The sequence below is a fragment of the Mastacembelus armatus genome, chromosome 14 (genome assembly GCF_900324485.2).
Source record: "Mastacembelus armatus chromosome 14, fMasArm1.2, whole genome shotgun sequence".
Taxonomy (NCBI): domain Eukaryota; kingdom Metazoa; phylum Chordata; class Actinopteri; order Synbranchiformes; family Mastacembelidae; genus Mastacembelus; species Mastacembelus armatus.
In genome coordinates, this window is record NC_046646.1 from 5054158 (window position 1) to 5071143 (window position 16986).

General features: G+C 40.8%; 1 protein-coding gene across 1 annotated transcript; it reads left to right on the forward strand.

Annotated features, from left to right (window-relative positions):
* Positions 1-1110: 1110 nt before the first annotated feature.
* On the forward strand, positions 1111-16550 carry LOC113142629 (uncharacterized). Its single transcript, XM_026327683.2, has 12 exons — positions 1111-1202; positions 1303-1471; positions 3229-3349; positions 3870-3977; positions 4088-4124; positions 4274-6072; positions 6193-6223; positions 6821-8589; positions 11779-11827; positions 12029-13827; positions 14257-14293; positions 14396-16550. Exons 2-12 carry the CDS (start codon positions 1383-1385, stop codon positions 15889-15891), a joined length of 7335 nt encoding a protein of 2444 aa, XP_026183468.1. The 5' UTR covers positions 1111-1202; positions 1303-1382; the 3' UTR covers positions 15892-16550.
* The last annotated feature ends 436 nt before the right edge of the window (positions 16551-16986 follow it).

A 16986-nucleotide genomic window follows, 5' to 3' on the forward strand; every position in this document is an offset into this window, starting at 1 on the left:
AACATTCCTAAAATTCTGTTTTCACTTTGTCATTGTGTGTAGCAAAAATGTGTTTTAAATTTTAAGTCTACAAAGTAACCAGCTTTTGCTTTGAAAAAAATTTCACAAACCCAGCCAGCTTCACGAGGTGGTCATCTGGAATGCTTTGCCAAAAAAATATGCTGACACCTTGTTGGTTCCTTCTTCACCCTGCGGTCCAGCTTATCCAGCTCAGCTGGGTTTAGCCAGGTGACTATGGAGATCATGTCATCTGTTTCAGAGCTCCATCACTCTCCTTGGTCAGTGAACTCTTGCATCCTGGAGCTGTGTTTTGACTCATTGTCCTGTTAATTGATGGTCCCGCTCGGCACTAACCAGTAGGGACAGGAGGGCAGACATCCACGCTTCACAAGCCACTTGCCCTCTCTGTCTCACAGAAACATGGTGGTTGGAATCAAAAATCTAACATCTAGAAAAGCGTAGGTCTCAACTGCTATAATTAACATTCTGTGGTGTGTTTTTCACCCTAAGCTGTTGTCTACTTCTTATTGGTCTCTTCAGTTTGCTGCACACCAACACACTGCATCTGAGGGTCAGAAACACACTAAGACAACAGCTTCCACCAGGTAACTTTTGAAAAGGCACCCCTGTTAAATGAAAATCATTCCATGTCCCACGAAGCTATAAAGATATTTCTCACAGTGTGCATAGCTTTCATCCAGGCAAACAGTTGCTACTTTGAGAAATTTACAGTGTGAAAACGTAGTTTGCTGTGTTAACACGTTTTAATGCATAATTCCACCTGTCATTTCATTGTTTTCATTATTATTATTGTCGATATCGACACAACAATCCATGTGCCCTGGTGGCTTTGGCACAGCAGACACGTGCCGTCTGTCAGAATTAGCTGTAGTCCATATGACTTAATATCCCACCACTTATGAAATGAACAGTGTTTGTGTCACACCACGAGCCTGAGGTTTGGGGGCCTCTGATATTTTGAGACCGTCACCTGCTTTGTTTTTGTTGAACATGCCGTTTCTGGGGTAGAATAAACAGGGCGTGACTCATCTTGACGGTGAAACTCTTTGGCCAGCCCGGAGCCGCTCTGCCCTCTGCTGAGGATCATCTTGTACTGCACGGTCTAGTTCCTGGTTGGTGTTAACACGCTTTCGGCGACTCTTTGCTCAGCACGCAACATCAACTTTAAGAACATGAAATGAGTAGGTTCTTAGTTTTCCATTAAGCGAAAAATAATATTGAAATTCAACTGTGTTGGCTGCAGAGTTTGCCCAAGGCATGACTCTGTAGACTCTTCTGCAGGTTTGCTCACAGTAGCTTTGCCAGCTTGCAACCGCCTGCTAAGCTAGCTAAATCGCTAGCTAGCTACATTGCAGCCCAAAATGACTGACTGCTGCGCCGCAGCGAACTGTGACTACCAGCAAGGGAAATCAACCACTACGCTTTTCAGCTTTCCTTTGGACCCAGACCGGTAAGAGCTCTACTTACTTTACTGAGATGTGTGTTAAAAATGAGCCACTTAGCATGCAAAATCAATGTGGCTGCTACCCACGGGTTAACACTAGCGTTAGCTTAGCATCATGTTGGCTAACAGTGACACAACTCCGTCGAAAATGGCGCAGACCAACGTTAGCTACTCTGGAAAGAGAAACCCGTGAGAAACAGACTCCGTTCGCTCATTCAGGCTGTGAGACAGAGACTGGTGTGTGATATAGGCACTGTCAGTTTATCGTTAGTATTCAGTCGCATCACAAACCAGAATAAACTATAGTTAAAAAACTTTTCTGTGCTGAAATTTAAATCACCAGCGGTACACGACACCTAGCGTTACCGACTCAATAGCGTGGTAACTTATGTTAGTGAAGGTCTGGCATTAACACTAGCTCACCTTTCATTTGACGATATACCGTCTGCTTGGCCTTATTGTTTACCAAACCGCGCCATTCACCGGCACAGCTCATTAGGAACAGTGTAGATTGAAACTTATATTGTGTTCAGACGGGTGATGTCCGTGTGAATAAATAGCAGTCTAGCGCCTCCCTTAATTCTGTTGTTGCTTCAAGTTGGTGCTGTTTCTGTAGTATTTTGCAATTATAGGTGTGCTGTCTGGCTTAAAACCACATTCAGTAGAATTAAATTAGGTGTAACTGACTGACAGCTGCAGTTCAGCAAACTGAATCACAGCGCTGGAAATGCACACAGGAAATATAACCACAAAGCCAGAGGAAAAACCACAGGGTCTCAAAATATTATATACCCAGCACTGCAAAGAATAGGCCGTTTTTTCTTCTTCTTTGTTTTGCGCTGTATTCTCTTTTTAAAGCAGCACCCAAATAATATTGTATTAAATTTAAGGAAATAAATCTAATTTGCTGTTTTTTTTGTTGTTTTTTTTATCATTAATATATTATTATTTCATGCATACCTTAATAAAAATGAGTGGAGAAAAAGTATAATGAAAGCTATCATGAAGTAAAGTGTCCGTCAGTAATCAGTTACAGCTTCTTCCTTTTTATCACTGCAAACACTGAGACAGGTTGTATTACAAGTGCAGCTAACTAGAGCAGACATGTATCAGCGAATGTGCCAAAGCCATCTAATTGCTGACATGACCTTTTGTGGCATAACAGAAGTGTGCATGTGTATTAAGCACCACAAGCATCACTCTCAAACATTTGCCTACAATGTTAGGTAATCTTGCATTTGCTGAGTGATGAAGCAACATATCAACCTACATTTTTAAAGTTGTTGGTTGACAGCTGAAATGGTTAGCCTTGCAGAATCTTGGACCAATATACTGCATTGTTGCATGGTCCTGTAAATACAACATTAGGCAAATTTAATCTTTTCCGCACGGAAGCACATTGAAACAAAAAATGCAATCTTTTCATAATTATGCAATAAATATTTTGATGAAACTCCTGTTCCTTCACTATTTTGTCATTAATCAGATCAAGTCTTCTAATTGCTCTCTGTAGTGTACCGTTTGTAGTGTAAAATCCCATGGTGAGATGGATCATTGTTAAACTCATCACAATGACCACTTTTGAAACTGAAGCAATTTCACATTAGAACTAGTACAGTATGGCTGTTTCTTGAGTCATTATTGAATAAATGCTGAGTTCAAACAAAACCTTGCACAAGTATTTGATGAAATGCTTATTTTAGTCATTAAGTTTATGATTGTGACCTCAAATATTAATGCCATTCTCTCTGTGTATTTTCTAGCTGTAAACAATGGTTGAATAACTGTCATCGCCAAGATTTGGCATGTGAACCTCCTGAGCAGCTGCATAAGTTGTACAGACTCTGTGCAAAGCACTTTGAGCCCTCTATGATCTCTAATCAGGTAAGAAGTAAATCTGTTGCCCATTACCCTTTTTTTAATGCATAATAATAGTAGTGAGAAGAAGAAAATTTGTCATTATGCTGTTATTGTAGTGCCACTGGTGTTGTGGTGAGCACACTTTCAGGGCTAATAACCACAGCGCTTGTATTATGTTCAAAACTGCCAGGATAATTGGGTAGAGCCAAACAATCCTTGGAACTCAATATAGCAGACAAGTAATAATTCCTTTTGACGCTTATAACATTAAAACACATAGGTATGTCTAATGTTTTGTGCTGTTGCCAGAAAGCATTTTGTGCTGCTTAGTTTGCTTTGGCTTGAAGGGTAACACCAAATCGTTCAAAGACCTTTTGAATCATTTTACATTAATGTTAAGTCGGTAAGTTAGGTCAGTAGAGAATTATTTTTTTAAGCAAGTATGAAAGTGCTTAAAATTATTATAGAAAATGTTAGAAGTTGTGATCTTGTTGTCAGCATATTTAGGCTGACAAAGTAAATGTGGTCTCCTACATTTTTTCAGAGTGCCTCTAGTTGTGTCTTAAGGAAAGATGCTGTTCCAACAATATTTGACTTTACAATGCCCGTGAATAATCAATCAACCTGCAACAGAAAACGAGCTAGAGGTCCTGTAAGTGTTTCCGATTTTAAAAAGACTACATTTTAAATTAAATGGATAGCATTTTTTATTCAACATGAAAATGCTAAAATGCATATCTATGATTATCCTTATGTTCCCAGTCTGAAGAGGAACCTACTTCGGTGAAGAAAACAAAAGGTATGTTGGTTTAATTCATCTTTGAAAATCCCCTGAAGTCCCTTGAGTTTTAGTCAATGTTAAAGTGCTTTTGTTATAAATATAGATTTCACTAGTTGAATTTGCAAGTGATCTCAGCCTTTCAATTCATTTTCCCTCTTTCTCATCAGAAAACACTGTAAAAGCAGAAATTATTGAGGAGACAAAAGTGTCTGAAGACAACAGTGCAGCACCTGAATTGCAAAAAGAAAACCAAACTCAAGAGGAGGTGGCAAGCGCCAAAGCTAAAGAAACTCTAAAAGTATATTTTAAGGAAATCCTGGCACTGACAGGGTTCAGCATCAATGGTGCAAACATCAATGCTGATGAGACAATTGGTGGCGCTAGAGGTCAACAAGCTCTCAATCGTATCTGTGTGGAGAAAATTGACAAAACAGAAATTCTCCAGTTTAGTGAAGACCTCATGCGGGAAGAGATCCAAAACAGCCTCAGACTGGCACGATTCTTCTCCATTCTCCTCCAGGACGTGACAAGCATAGAGGGAAAGGAGCAGATCCCAGTGTTCATTAGGTCCGTCACAGTAGCAGGTTTCCCACAAAAGCACCTCATTGGGTTCCTACCTTGTGATATGGATGCAGAGAATCTGTTTTACATGCTTCTTTCAGAGTTGAGAAACAAGTGGGGGCTGAGGATGGAGCACTGCAGAGGACTCACATATCTGGTTACAGGCAGTATGTGTCAAAAAATGCGCGACCTTACCTGCAGGATTCTGCAGGAGTTCCCACAAGTAGTTCTGTCACCAAGTGACCCATATGCCTTCAACATATGGATTATTCGTTGCATGCCTGTGCCCTCCATTCAAAAGGTTGCAGACACCGTAGAAGAGGTTGCCTCATTACTCAGGAGAACACCAGAACTGTACAAAAGATTGGAAGGAAAGGTACAGATGACATATGGGCATGTGAAAGGAGAAGTGGACAGGATCAAAGCAGCTCTCGGTGGGAATTGGGAATATAGCACGGATGCCTTTCAGACCATGTTAGATATTTTGGAGCCATTCCTGAATTGCATCAATGAGACAATTTCAAAGGTAGATGAAGATACTGCTGAACAGATGGCCAAGCTTAAGCCAGTTTTGAAGAATTTCAATTTCATCATCACACTTGTTGTTCTAAAGAACACTCTCTGTTGTGTCAGCATACTCAACTCGAGTCTCAGGGGAATAATTAGCATCAGCAGTACCTTGCAGTACACAATTTCTAATGCCTTAAAGCTGGTAAGCAAATATCAACAGGAACTTGCAATATTCCATAGAAAATGGTTTTCAGATGCAGTTGGTCGAGCCAAGAAGCTGGGAGTGGAGGTCACTAAACCAGAGATAGACCAAGGAGACAAAACTGAAATACCACTGGAAGACTTTTACAGAGAGACTCTGAGCCGGCCCATCTTGCTGTATCTTGTTGCAGAAGTGAAGAGAGTGTTCAGCACTGAGATGGTGAGGATTCTCCGATGGCTCTCGTTAGTGCCATCTTACATGGCTGACCACAATTTCAGCATTCGCAGGGATAAAGTAGCAGATGCCAATTTGAACAATCTTGCAAGGCCGGACACATTTTACGAAGAGCTTGGTTGTTGGGAAGTGAAGTGGAGGCACGCAAGCAAGCGTAGAATCTTACCAACCACAGTGTTTGCGACACTCAAAATTCCAGATATTGGGTTTTATCCAAATGTGCAAAGCCTGCTGAGGGTCTTGGGCACTGTCCCATGTGTAAATGCAGAGGCAGATGTCTATGGCCAGTACCATATGGTACTGGAACGGTGCCACTCCTATTTAAGAGCCACACCGGAGGACCAAAGACAGTGCAGAATGGCATATGTCTATGTAAACCAAGATGTGCATTTCAGTGTTGAACAAATGGTGGAGTCATATGTCCAACAGCATCCAGACATCTTGCAGTTGCTGCAAATGGTAAGTAGATATTATCTGAATACTGCTAAAATGTCATAGTCCACTTTGATAATGAAGCAACTTTCTATCTCAAAATACTTTATACTTTGCATGTTTGTGGTCGTCTTGTGTGTGTTACAGGATGATGACACAAAGGAGAAGCATCCCCAAGGTGAGTGATATTTAGAACAAGGCAATAACAATATACAGTGGGTACGGAAAGTATTCAGACCCCTTTAAATTTTTCACTCTTTGTGTCATTGCAGCCACTTGCCAAAATCAAAAAAGTTCATTTTATTTCTCATTAATGTACACTCAGCACCCCATCTTGACAGAAAAAACCAGAAATGTAGAAATTTTTGCAAATTTATTAAAAAAGAAAAACTGAAATATCACATGGTCATTAGTATTCAGACCCTGTGCTCAGTATTGAGTAGAAGCACCCTTTTGTTTGTGGAGTTTTGTTTGTGAAAGTTTGTTATATATGTGATATAACTGCCAATAACAAGGCAGTTATATCACAATCATCCATAATATCCAATTTAAGGCAAAAATACAGATAAAATCAAAGCACTATAGAATAAGGGCTGCAGATTGTTTTAAGCAGTGCAAAATGTTGTGCAAGCTTTGGGGTAAAAATACGTGAGTGGAAATAATAAGTTGAATAGTGTTTTTGTTAAATAGCATTTTTTTTTTTTTGCTTATTCAGCAATGTGTGTCCCATAACTAAAGTTTTAGATTACAAGACAATTCCCACCTTTCATTTCAGTGGTAGCTCATGGAAACCATGCTGAAAAGGACACTGAAGAGGAATTACAGCTCATAAACCTAGACATGGATGCTGACAGGCTTGTGGAGATGAAGTGTGCAGAAACTGATAGAGAAGCTCTTAAATCTGCTTTGCAGGCTGCAGTGACTGCTGCATACAGCAGTCAAAGCAGGCTACATAGTGACACCTCTCCTGTTCAGGATGGAGAGGTGGAATATGTTACCAAGTCTGAAATGAAAGAAGTTCTTACTGTGTGCGAGAATGCTGTCAGGGAAGGAATTCTCATGGAAGTGGGGAGTTCATTCTTCTCCTTGTTCATTGACCGTGTTGTGAAACTTGGGGAGAAAGATTACCTTCCACTCTTCCTTAGGTTTGTGGACAGTTTTGATGTCATGCGACTGGAGTTGATGGGATTCCTTGAGGCAGATCTTGATTGTAATACCATGGTACAGCGTCTCCTGGAAATAGTTACAGTTGAATGGCATCTTGATTTGAATAATTGCAGAGGTCAAGCATACCTAGGCTCTGGTGATGTCTCCTACAAGCTGAAAGCATTTGCCTGCAAAGTTCAGGAGAAATATCCTCTTGCTATAAGCACACACTGCTCTTCCTACTCTTTCAACACATGGTGGTCAAAATCCATCCCAGTGCCAGCTGTTAAAAGAGCCCTGGACACGTTTGAAGAGACTTTGATGTTTTTTGGCAGCAGTCCTACGTTAGAAAAACAGCTTGACCATGTAATAGCATTTGGTCTTAGGGAGAGCTACGAAAAGGTCCAAGAGTTACAAGGCAAGTTCTGCACCCTTTGGCAAGAGAAGCATGATTCCTACGAGGTGTTTGTGCAGATGCTGGAGCCCCTCGTTGAATGTCTGGAGAAAATAAAGAACAACCCACAGAGATGGAAACCCTTTGTGTCTGAACAAGCTGAAGCACTTCTCCACAAAGTAATGGAGTTTGATTTCATCATTGCCATGGTGGTTTTGAAGAATGCATCCTCTTTTACCAAAGAGCTGAGTGCAGGTCTCCAAAAGGACCACTTCAGTGCTGCATCCCAACTTTGCCAAATCAGTGGTATAGTAGCCACTCTGAATCGAGTAAAAACAAATATGAAGATATTTCACCAGAACTGGTTTGATGAGGCCTGTGCAATGGCACAGAGTCTAAGAGTGCAGATTGAAGTGCCTGAAAACTCTTTACCAAGGGATGGCATGATCAAGCCAGTTGGGTTTTACAAAGATGGCTTAAGTGTGCCCCTGGTAGATAACCTTATCAATGCAGTGAAGGATCATTTTTCTGAAGACCACAAAGAAGCTCTCAATTTCCTTTCCCTGGTCCCATGCTCAGTCACAGTGAGTTACATGTTTGAGAGCTTAAAGTCAAAGCCTCCTCTCTATAGCCGCGATCTTCCTGATGCTGACAACTTCTTCACAGAGCTTTGTTGTTGGAGAGTAACCTGGAAGACCAAAGTGGCATCCGTGACCATCCCAAGCACCATATTTCACACATTGCGTCTGCCACTCATGCAGTACTTTGGAAACATTAATGCACTACTGAGGGTTATGTCTGTGCTACCCAGCACAGCACTGGAGGACTGCGGCGTCATAATGCGCCACAAGAAGTTCCAGGAATACCTGAGAAATACAAATCCTAAAGATAGGTCCATATGCTTAGCTATGCTGCAGGTGGGCACTGACTTCAGCAGAGACCTGGACCGAATGGTGATCCAGTGTTTGAAGGTTACTCCGCAGGCCTTGGAAGGCATCTGTCTGGTATGTGCTTTTATTCTTTAATAGATTTGACCCTGTTGTGCAATATACACTACTCACAAAAAGTTAGGGATATTTGACTTTTTCATAATGCACCGAAAATGCACTATAACCTTTACAGCTGAACTTAATTTGACCTTCTCTAAACTCTTGAATGCACATGTCCAACTGTTCAATGTGATTAACCACAAAAATCACAACAAGTGTCTGATCCATGACTATCGACCACTAAATGTTCTGGTTCAATGACAGTTCATATTTAAACAGTCCTCTTCATCATGCTGTTCACATTTTGACATCATGAGACCAAGACGACACCTAACAATTGAGAAGTTATTGAGACATTGACATTTTTTGTTGTGGTATACCCACCACTGTTAGCTTTTGTTTCAATAAATTGTTTGAGAAGAAGAAATTACCATTGCATACTTGTACTTAAATGCCCTACTTTCATGATATAATATCACTGTAGTATGAACTTTTTACATTTTCCATAAATGTCACCTGAAAGTCGAATATCCCTAACTTTGTGAGTGGTGTATGTGTGTGTGTGTGTGTGTGTGTGCGCGCGCGTGCGTGTGTGTGTGTGTGTGTGTGTGAGTGTGTATGGTATTTTGTAGACTATAAGTCATGGTTTTTTTTTTTTTTTTTTTTTTTAACTCCTCTGGCTTGTCCTGCAACTTATACAGCGAAGTGACTCACATATATACAGTATCTCACAGAAGTGAGTACACCCCTCACATTTTTGTAAATAGTTTATTATATTTTTTTTCATGTGACAACACTGAAGAAACGACACTTTGTTACAATGTAAAGTAGTGAATATACAGCTTGTATAATTTGCTGTCCCCTCAAAATAACTCAACACACAGCCATTAATGTCTAAACCGCTGGCAACAAAAGTGAGTACACCCCTAAGTGAAAATGTCCAAATTGGGCCCAAAGTGTCAATAGTTGTGTGACCACCATTATTTTCCAGCACTGCCATAACCCTCTTGGGCATGGAGTTCACCAGAGCTTCACAGGTTGCCACTGGAATCCTCTTCCACTCCTCCATGATGACATCACAGAGCTGGTGGATGTTACAGACCTTGCGCTCCTCCACCTTCCGTTTGAGGATGCCCCACTGATGCTCAATAGGGTTTAGGTCTGGAGACATGCTTGGCCAGTCCATCGCCTTTACTCTCAGCTTCTTTAGCAAGGAAGTGGTCATCTTGGAGGTGTGTTTGGGGTCGTTATCATGCTGGAATACTGCCCTGTGGCCCAGTCTCTGAAGGGAGGGGATCATGCTCTGCTTCAGTATGTCACAGTACATGTTGGCATTCATGGTTCCCTCAGTGAACTGTAGTTCCCCAGTGCTAGGGTAGCTCCCCACCCCAGCACTCATGCAGCCCCAGACCATGACACTCCCACCACCATGCTTGACTGTAATCAAGACACACTTGTCTTTGTACTCCTCACCTGGTTGCCACCTCACACGCTTGACAACATCTGAACCAAATAAGTTTATCTTGGTCTCATCAGACCACAGGACATGGTTCCAGTAATCCATGTCCTTAGTCTGCTTGTCTTCAGCAAACTGCTTCCTTCTGGGACGACAGCCATGCAGACCAATTTGATGCAGTGTGCGGCGTATGGTCTGAGCACTGACAGGCTGACCCTCCACCCCTTGAACCTCTGCAGCAATGCTGGCAGCACTCATACGTCTATTTCCCAAAGACAACCTCTGGATATGACCTGAGCACGTGCACTCAACTTCTTTGGTCGACTATGGCGAAGCCTGTTCTGAGTGGAACCTGTACTGTTAAACCCCTGTATGGTCTTGGCCACCGGGCTGCAGCTCACTTTCTAGGTCTTGGCAATCTTCTTATAGCCTAGGCCATAGGTCACTAACAGGCGAACCGCAGTCTGGTTGCGGACCCAAAAGCTGCCCCATACGGTCCCGGACCTACAGCCAAAACAGAAGGTTATGATTAACGGGGCACTTTTATTTCCACTGGCGCCGCTTTTGCAGACTTTATGATAGTGGAAACGCACAGACCAATTGCATGCGAGTTGAGCCATCCCACGTGATACCACTCAGCCAATCTGTGCATCCCAGGGGGTAAACATTACAACTCTACAGTGTAAACAGAGCTAGAAGCAAGTTACACATGAAAAGACGGTACAAAGAAAAAGAAAAAAGGCGTTACATGTAGAAAACAAAGGGAGAGAAACAGGCGAGTGAGACGGAGAAAGAGAGAGAAAAATAAGGAACAAATGGCGCCCTCTAAAAAAAGAAAAATGGACTGCGAAAATAGCGCATTTAATCTGGAATGGACAGACTCATTTCTGTTCATACTTCCCACTGGGAACACTAAACCAGTGTGTCTCATATGTTCAGAAACCGTGGCACTTATTAAAAGTGCCAATGTGAAACGCCATTATGAGACACAACATAAAGATTATGAATTCATTTGATTTGACAGTCGGGTATTGATTACATGCAGATGTTGATAAAACTACTAGGCTACTTAAATATATATCACACTAACTAGTTAGAAATTATGATCTTCCGGACCTTTGCTTCAAGAATTTTTGTCTAACTGGACCTCTTTAAATTTTAGTTGAATACCCCTGGCCTAGGCCATCTTCATGTAGAGCAACAATTCTTTTTTTCAGATCCTCTGAGAGTGCTTTGCCATGAGGTGCCATGGTGAACTTCCAGTGACCAGTATGAGAGACTGAGAGCAATAACAAATTTAAGACACCTGCTCCCCATTCACACCTGAGACCTTGTAACACTAATGAGTCACATGACACCGGGGAGGGAAAATGGCTAGTTGGGCCCAATTTGGACATTTTCACTTAGGGGTGTACTCACTTTTGTTGCCAGTAGACAGACGGACATAAATGGCTGTGTGTTGAGTTATTTTGAGGGGACAGCAAATTTACACAGTTATACAAGCTGTTCACTCACCAATCTACATTGTAGCAAAGTGTCATTTCTTGTGTCACATGAAAAAATATTTGTAAATAAACTATTTACAAAAAATGTGAGGGTATACTCACTTCTCTGAGATACTGTATATATATATATATATATATATATATGTGTGTGTGTATCTGTATGTATCCATCTATCTCTCTCTCTCTATATATATATATATATGAATGTTGGACTTATTTTTATGTACTTTGATGTACTCACAGGACAAGGAATCCAAAAGTTTCGTCAGGAACTCTGAGAATAGTGTGGAAGGTATGGTTGATAGTTTTTTTTTTTGTTGTTGTTTTTTGTTTTGTTTGTTTTTTGTTTTGTTTTTTTGCATCTAATAACTCCTAAGGAATAAAAGTACACAATTTAATTGATGTTCATGCTGATATTCTCATATTTATGTCAAGTATTTTTTAACATAATTTCTGTTTTTCACTGTTTTATCTTTCTCCTTCATATATTTAGTTGATTGTGTCAAGGAGGAAACTGAGGAGCCAAAAACTGAACAATTTCCTGACAAGACTGAGGACCAAGAAATGAAATCAGCAGATGAGAAAGGGCACGCAGGGGATAATCCTCAAAGTTTGGCAACAGTGTTTAGGCTGGCTGCACTACTGGGGAAAAAGAACAGCAGTCTTTCTGACCTCTCAGAAGAGGACAGAGAGTATTTCATTCAGGAACTTAGCTTGTGCCACTGGTTTGGAAGTGAAAGCAAAAGCACATCTTTTATAGGAGATGATGAAATTGTGAATCTCTTAATAAATGCAATCAGAAACGTCATACTCAAGGAAATACAGGACTCTCCCTTCTTCTCACTTATCACAGACAAACCAGTTCAAATTGCAGACAAGACGCACCTACCTGTTTTTGTCAGGTACGTTGGAGAATCTGCTCCAAAAGTGGAACTAATGGGTTTTTTACCATTTGACGAAAACTGTCATGTTGATAAACAAGCAAATAACCTTGCAAAGATTCTCACTGAAGACTGGGGGTTGCCGATGTCACAGTGTCGAGGACAAGCATTCATGCATTTGGGCTCAGGTTACCAAAGCCTGAAGAAAATGTCTTTGGATTTCATCAAGAGTTATCCATTTTCCATTATAACACCCAGTGAGTCTTGTGGCCTTGCCCATTGGTTGGTAAGAAGTGTGCCTTGCCCTTCAGTAGCAAAAATGTTGGATATCACAGAAGACCTGCTGCTGTTCTTTGATGAATCTCCTTGTTTGGAGGGACAGTTAGCACAGGCTGCTGATGGGCTGTTAAATATGCCAAGAGAGGCTCTGGAGGAAATTCCAGAAACATGTTGCTCAAGGTGGAAAAAGAGAGAGGACTTCTTTGACATACTTGCTGACACATTGGAAGGCATTCTCAGCTGTCTAGATGCTGTTAGGTGCAGTGCCACTGGTGCCAAGTCAGTGCATGCACAAGTTCTCTCTACTGCTCTAAGAAATATGGACTTTATTGTCACACTTGTGATTTTGAAGAATGCTTGTGCCCCTCTTCGTAACTGTAGCACTGTCTTCCGCTGTGGAAACCCTGCTGATATTCTCTGTGAAGTGGAAAAAATTCCTGCAATTATAGAGACTTTTAACAAAATGTTAGAAAATGTGAGCACTGTGCATGCCACTTGGTTTGAGCAGGCCTTTCAGCTAGCAACCAAGGTAGCTCCAGAACAAGTGTGCTTTTCAGAGGAAGCCAACAGCTGTGAATCTCCTGAGATATATTACAGAGAAAATCTGAGTGTTCCTCTCCTCAGAAGTCTCATAGACGAAATGAAGTACAGCTTTTCTGACAGCCACTTAAAGGCCCTATCAGTCTTGTCATTGCTACCTTCCTGCAGTCCACAGCCCATTCTTTCAGAGTCTACAGGCACCCCATTCAGCCTCTACCTTACAGAGCTCCCTGATCCTGAAGCAGCTGAGCAGGAAATCAACGCCTGGGCTACTGTCTGGGGAGAGAAATACCATGATGTTGCTCCCCCATCATCCATTGCAGAAACACTAGTCCATCCCGAGTCGAAGAGCCATCCAACTGTTGCCTTACTGCTTAGGCTAGTTGCTGTTCTGCCAAGTGTCAGTATGGAGTGTGATCTGATGAAGACAACACTGAATGTCATGAGGGATCTGTTGAAGAAGACTTTGTGCAAAGGCAGCAGAATGGAATATGTGATGCTCTTCTTTCACTGCGCAACACTGCAAAGACTGCCTGAGGTTGTTCAGAGGTGTATGGAGGTTGATCCAGAGAGTCGCATATGGTTATCTGAGGTAAATCTCAAATATTTTCTTTGGATCATACTAGAGTTACACTAATTAGTTGATTAATTGGTCAAGAGGAAATTTGGCAACAATTTTAATCATGGTGTTATTGTCTAGGTGATTTTTGTTTATCAAAAATTACTGGTTCCATATTTTGATTTTCTTAGTCATCTTTATAGTAAATTAAATATCTTAATAGGTTTAGAATATTGGTCAAACAGAACAAGACATTTTACAAGTGTAATGGACATGTTCCCTTTGCTGGCCTTTTTGTAACAACAAATTAATCAAGAAATTAATACATCTCTCAAAAATTAAAATAATTAGTTAAAGCTCTATATCATGATTTGCTTAATCATATAGCAAATTAGACTTTTTTTATTTTTTTAACAACCATTGCCATCACTACTATATAACCAATGTTGTACATCTTTTTAGGTGATGGAAACTTTGAAAAGAATAAAGCTGGGCAGTGGTAAGTGCATTACACAGACATCACTGCAGATAGTATTGGTTTTTGAGAAGACAAACTGTTAATAAGCATATATATATGGTGTGTATCTTTTTTTTAAATTAGGAGGAGAATCACAAGGCTGCAGTGTAGCAGAGGAGCCTGCTGATGGTGAGATGAATGAGGTGGTACAGGAGGTTACTGAAGGACCAAGAAATGCAGTCTCTTTCTATGATCCACAACTACGTGAACAAATCCTCAAGGAGCTCTGGGACTCTCAGTTCTTCACAATAATAACTGAGCAAGCTGTTGAAATTCATGGTGAGCTCTATGTCCCCTTGTGTATCAAGTACCTAAACAAAGAGGACATTCAGTGTGAGGAAACATTGGCTTTCATACCTTACAGTGAAGACTCAGTTGTACTTGCAGATGCTATTGAGGCTGCCCTTTCTGAGAAGTGGGGACTAAACATGGAGTACTGTAGAGGACAGGCCTTGCTGAGCATTGGTGAAGTAGGAGTACAAATGAGGGCTGTAAGTTTAGCTATAGCTAAGAAATATCCCAAGGCTGTAAGAACTGTCAGCTCTGCTTTGTCTCTTAATGTGTGGCTAGCTAAATCGTCTCCCACAGACGAAGCAGCTGATGGAGCAGTTCTCATAGGCAAAGTACTACACTGGCTAACAGAGGATGCAGAACGCCAGAACAAACTCGAAGACATGATCAGTCACGTGTACCAGCATGATGAAGGAAAAGGCAACGAGCTGAGGGACAAACTCATCAAGAACTGGGAGAAGAGTCATGACATGCATGAAGTCATGGTAGAGATTTTAGAAGCTGTCATGCTCTGTTTGAATGAGCTGAAAGCTGAGGAAAGTATTTCAAACCAGCAGCAAGCATCACAGTTCTTTGATGCAATGAGAAACTTTGAGTTTGTACTGTCAACAGTGGTGCAGAAGAATGTCTTGAGTGTAACTGAAAAGCTAAGTCAGTCTTTTCAGGGCAAACCCTTAGATATGTTGCTTGCTGTGAGTAATTTGCCAGATGTCAAAGCATCTATCAGTAAACTTAAGAGTGATATTGACACCTATCACAAGACCTGGTTTGAGGAAGCTGTCACATTGGCTTCTAAACTCCATGTCACAATGTTGCATTCAGTGCTTCTTGAGCCACTGAGTGAGTTTTACAAAGAATCTATAAGCATGAAAGTTGTCGAACACTCAATAGCAGAAATTGATGACCTCTTCACAGAAAAGGTATTGGATACCTTGAGATGTCTGGAGATTGTGCCTTATGCAATGTCCAAAGTAGAAACCAGCATTCTTAGTGGTCTTGTGTTCCGCCTGTACAAGGATGACTTGCCAGACCACGCTTCCCTGCACTCTGAGATGAAGTTGTGGAAGGAGAAATGGCTGGATCCAATGGCAGGCTATCTTCCAACTACAGTGCTCGATACCCTCAAGACATCACAGATTAGAAGTTTTAGTAACATTGAAACTCTTCTCAGACTCCAGGTCATTTTGCCATTTTCAAGGAGGGAGAGCAACTTCAGGCAGGGAAAAAGAAGCTTACAAGAGTTCCTACAGCAGGAAAAGAGATTCCTTACTGAACTACATCCTCTGTAAGAGTTGCAGGTCTTCTGTCAAGGACAGCAATTATGACCAATGCGTTTGAGATGTCACCATCACCATACCGAAGAACTAATGTGTCTCAACCCTGATTAGGGTTGCAAGTTCTGTATTTGACATTTCTCTGTACATTATTGATCAGATTTTTTTTTTTAATTTTTTTTTTTTTTTTTTTTTAGATTTCCTTTTGTTGTAATCCTGCAAACAAAGCCCTTTGTTCTGTTTTTTTATTCTGTAGTTTGCACAGTTGTACTACCCAATGGGACCAATGTCTTGGCAAACAAAAAGCAATGCTCCACTGATGGTTACCAATGCTTGCGTGCCTTGATGCAAATCTAATAATTCACCCAGTGTATTATGGTAATACAAATAAAAATGTCCCATTGGAGTTTAAAATAACTCTATTTTTGTCATCAATATGACATATGTATTGACTTCTGTATCACTATCCTGAATTTATAATTAATGTGCACCCTTACCTTTGCTGGGCACAAATAGAAATGGTTAGCTCCATCATGTCTTCTGATGATTTCCCCAGTTTCCTGTCTCTTTACAGGAATGAATTTGCTGTATACGTATCTTTGAAAGAATGTTCCCTTGATAGGAAAACCTTCATATATATTTGTCAAAAAAGTAATAAAATGCTCCAAAATACATTTTGTTTCACTTTTCGTCAACCTCCGGTGTGTAGTAGGCTTTCTTATAGTCATGTGTGCAAGTAAACACAAGATGGCGTAGTGAGGCTGTAATTTACCTGATTTAGATGAAGAAAAGGAAGGTATACTACCATTTCCATGCATATGGCTTTTATGTTAATCATGCTCTTGTAACAGAATGTGAATTCACAAAACAGGATGACAGTGTTAATTGCTAATGAAAGCACCTCACCTTAAGTTATATATTGCATAAAAAATTCTTTCATGATTCAGTTATTGATCAACTAGAATGTGGGTTTTAAGGGAGGGTTTTTAAAGTCATAACCTGTTATCTCTAAATATCTGGTAAATATTATTTTACAGTTGCCTTTTGTCCTTAAAGTGTTTGACCATTACAATGCCAGTTATGTGAGACAGGTTTGGCTAGTAAAGCAAA

Coding starts and splice junctions, on each gene's coding strand:
- LOC113142629 (XM_026327683.2), top strand. CDS start 1,383: ATGACTGACTGCTGCGCCGCAGCGAACTGTGACTACCAGCAAGGGAAA. Junction 3,350..3,869: donor CCTCTATGATCTCTAATCAG/GTAAGAAGTAAA, acceptor ACATTTTTTCAG/AGTGCCTCTAGTTGTGTCTT. Junction 13,828..14,256: donor GTCGCATATGGTTATCTGAG/GTAAATCTCAAA, acceptor ACATCTTTTTAG/GTGATGGAAACTTTGAAAAG.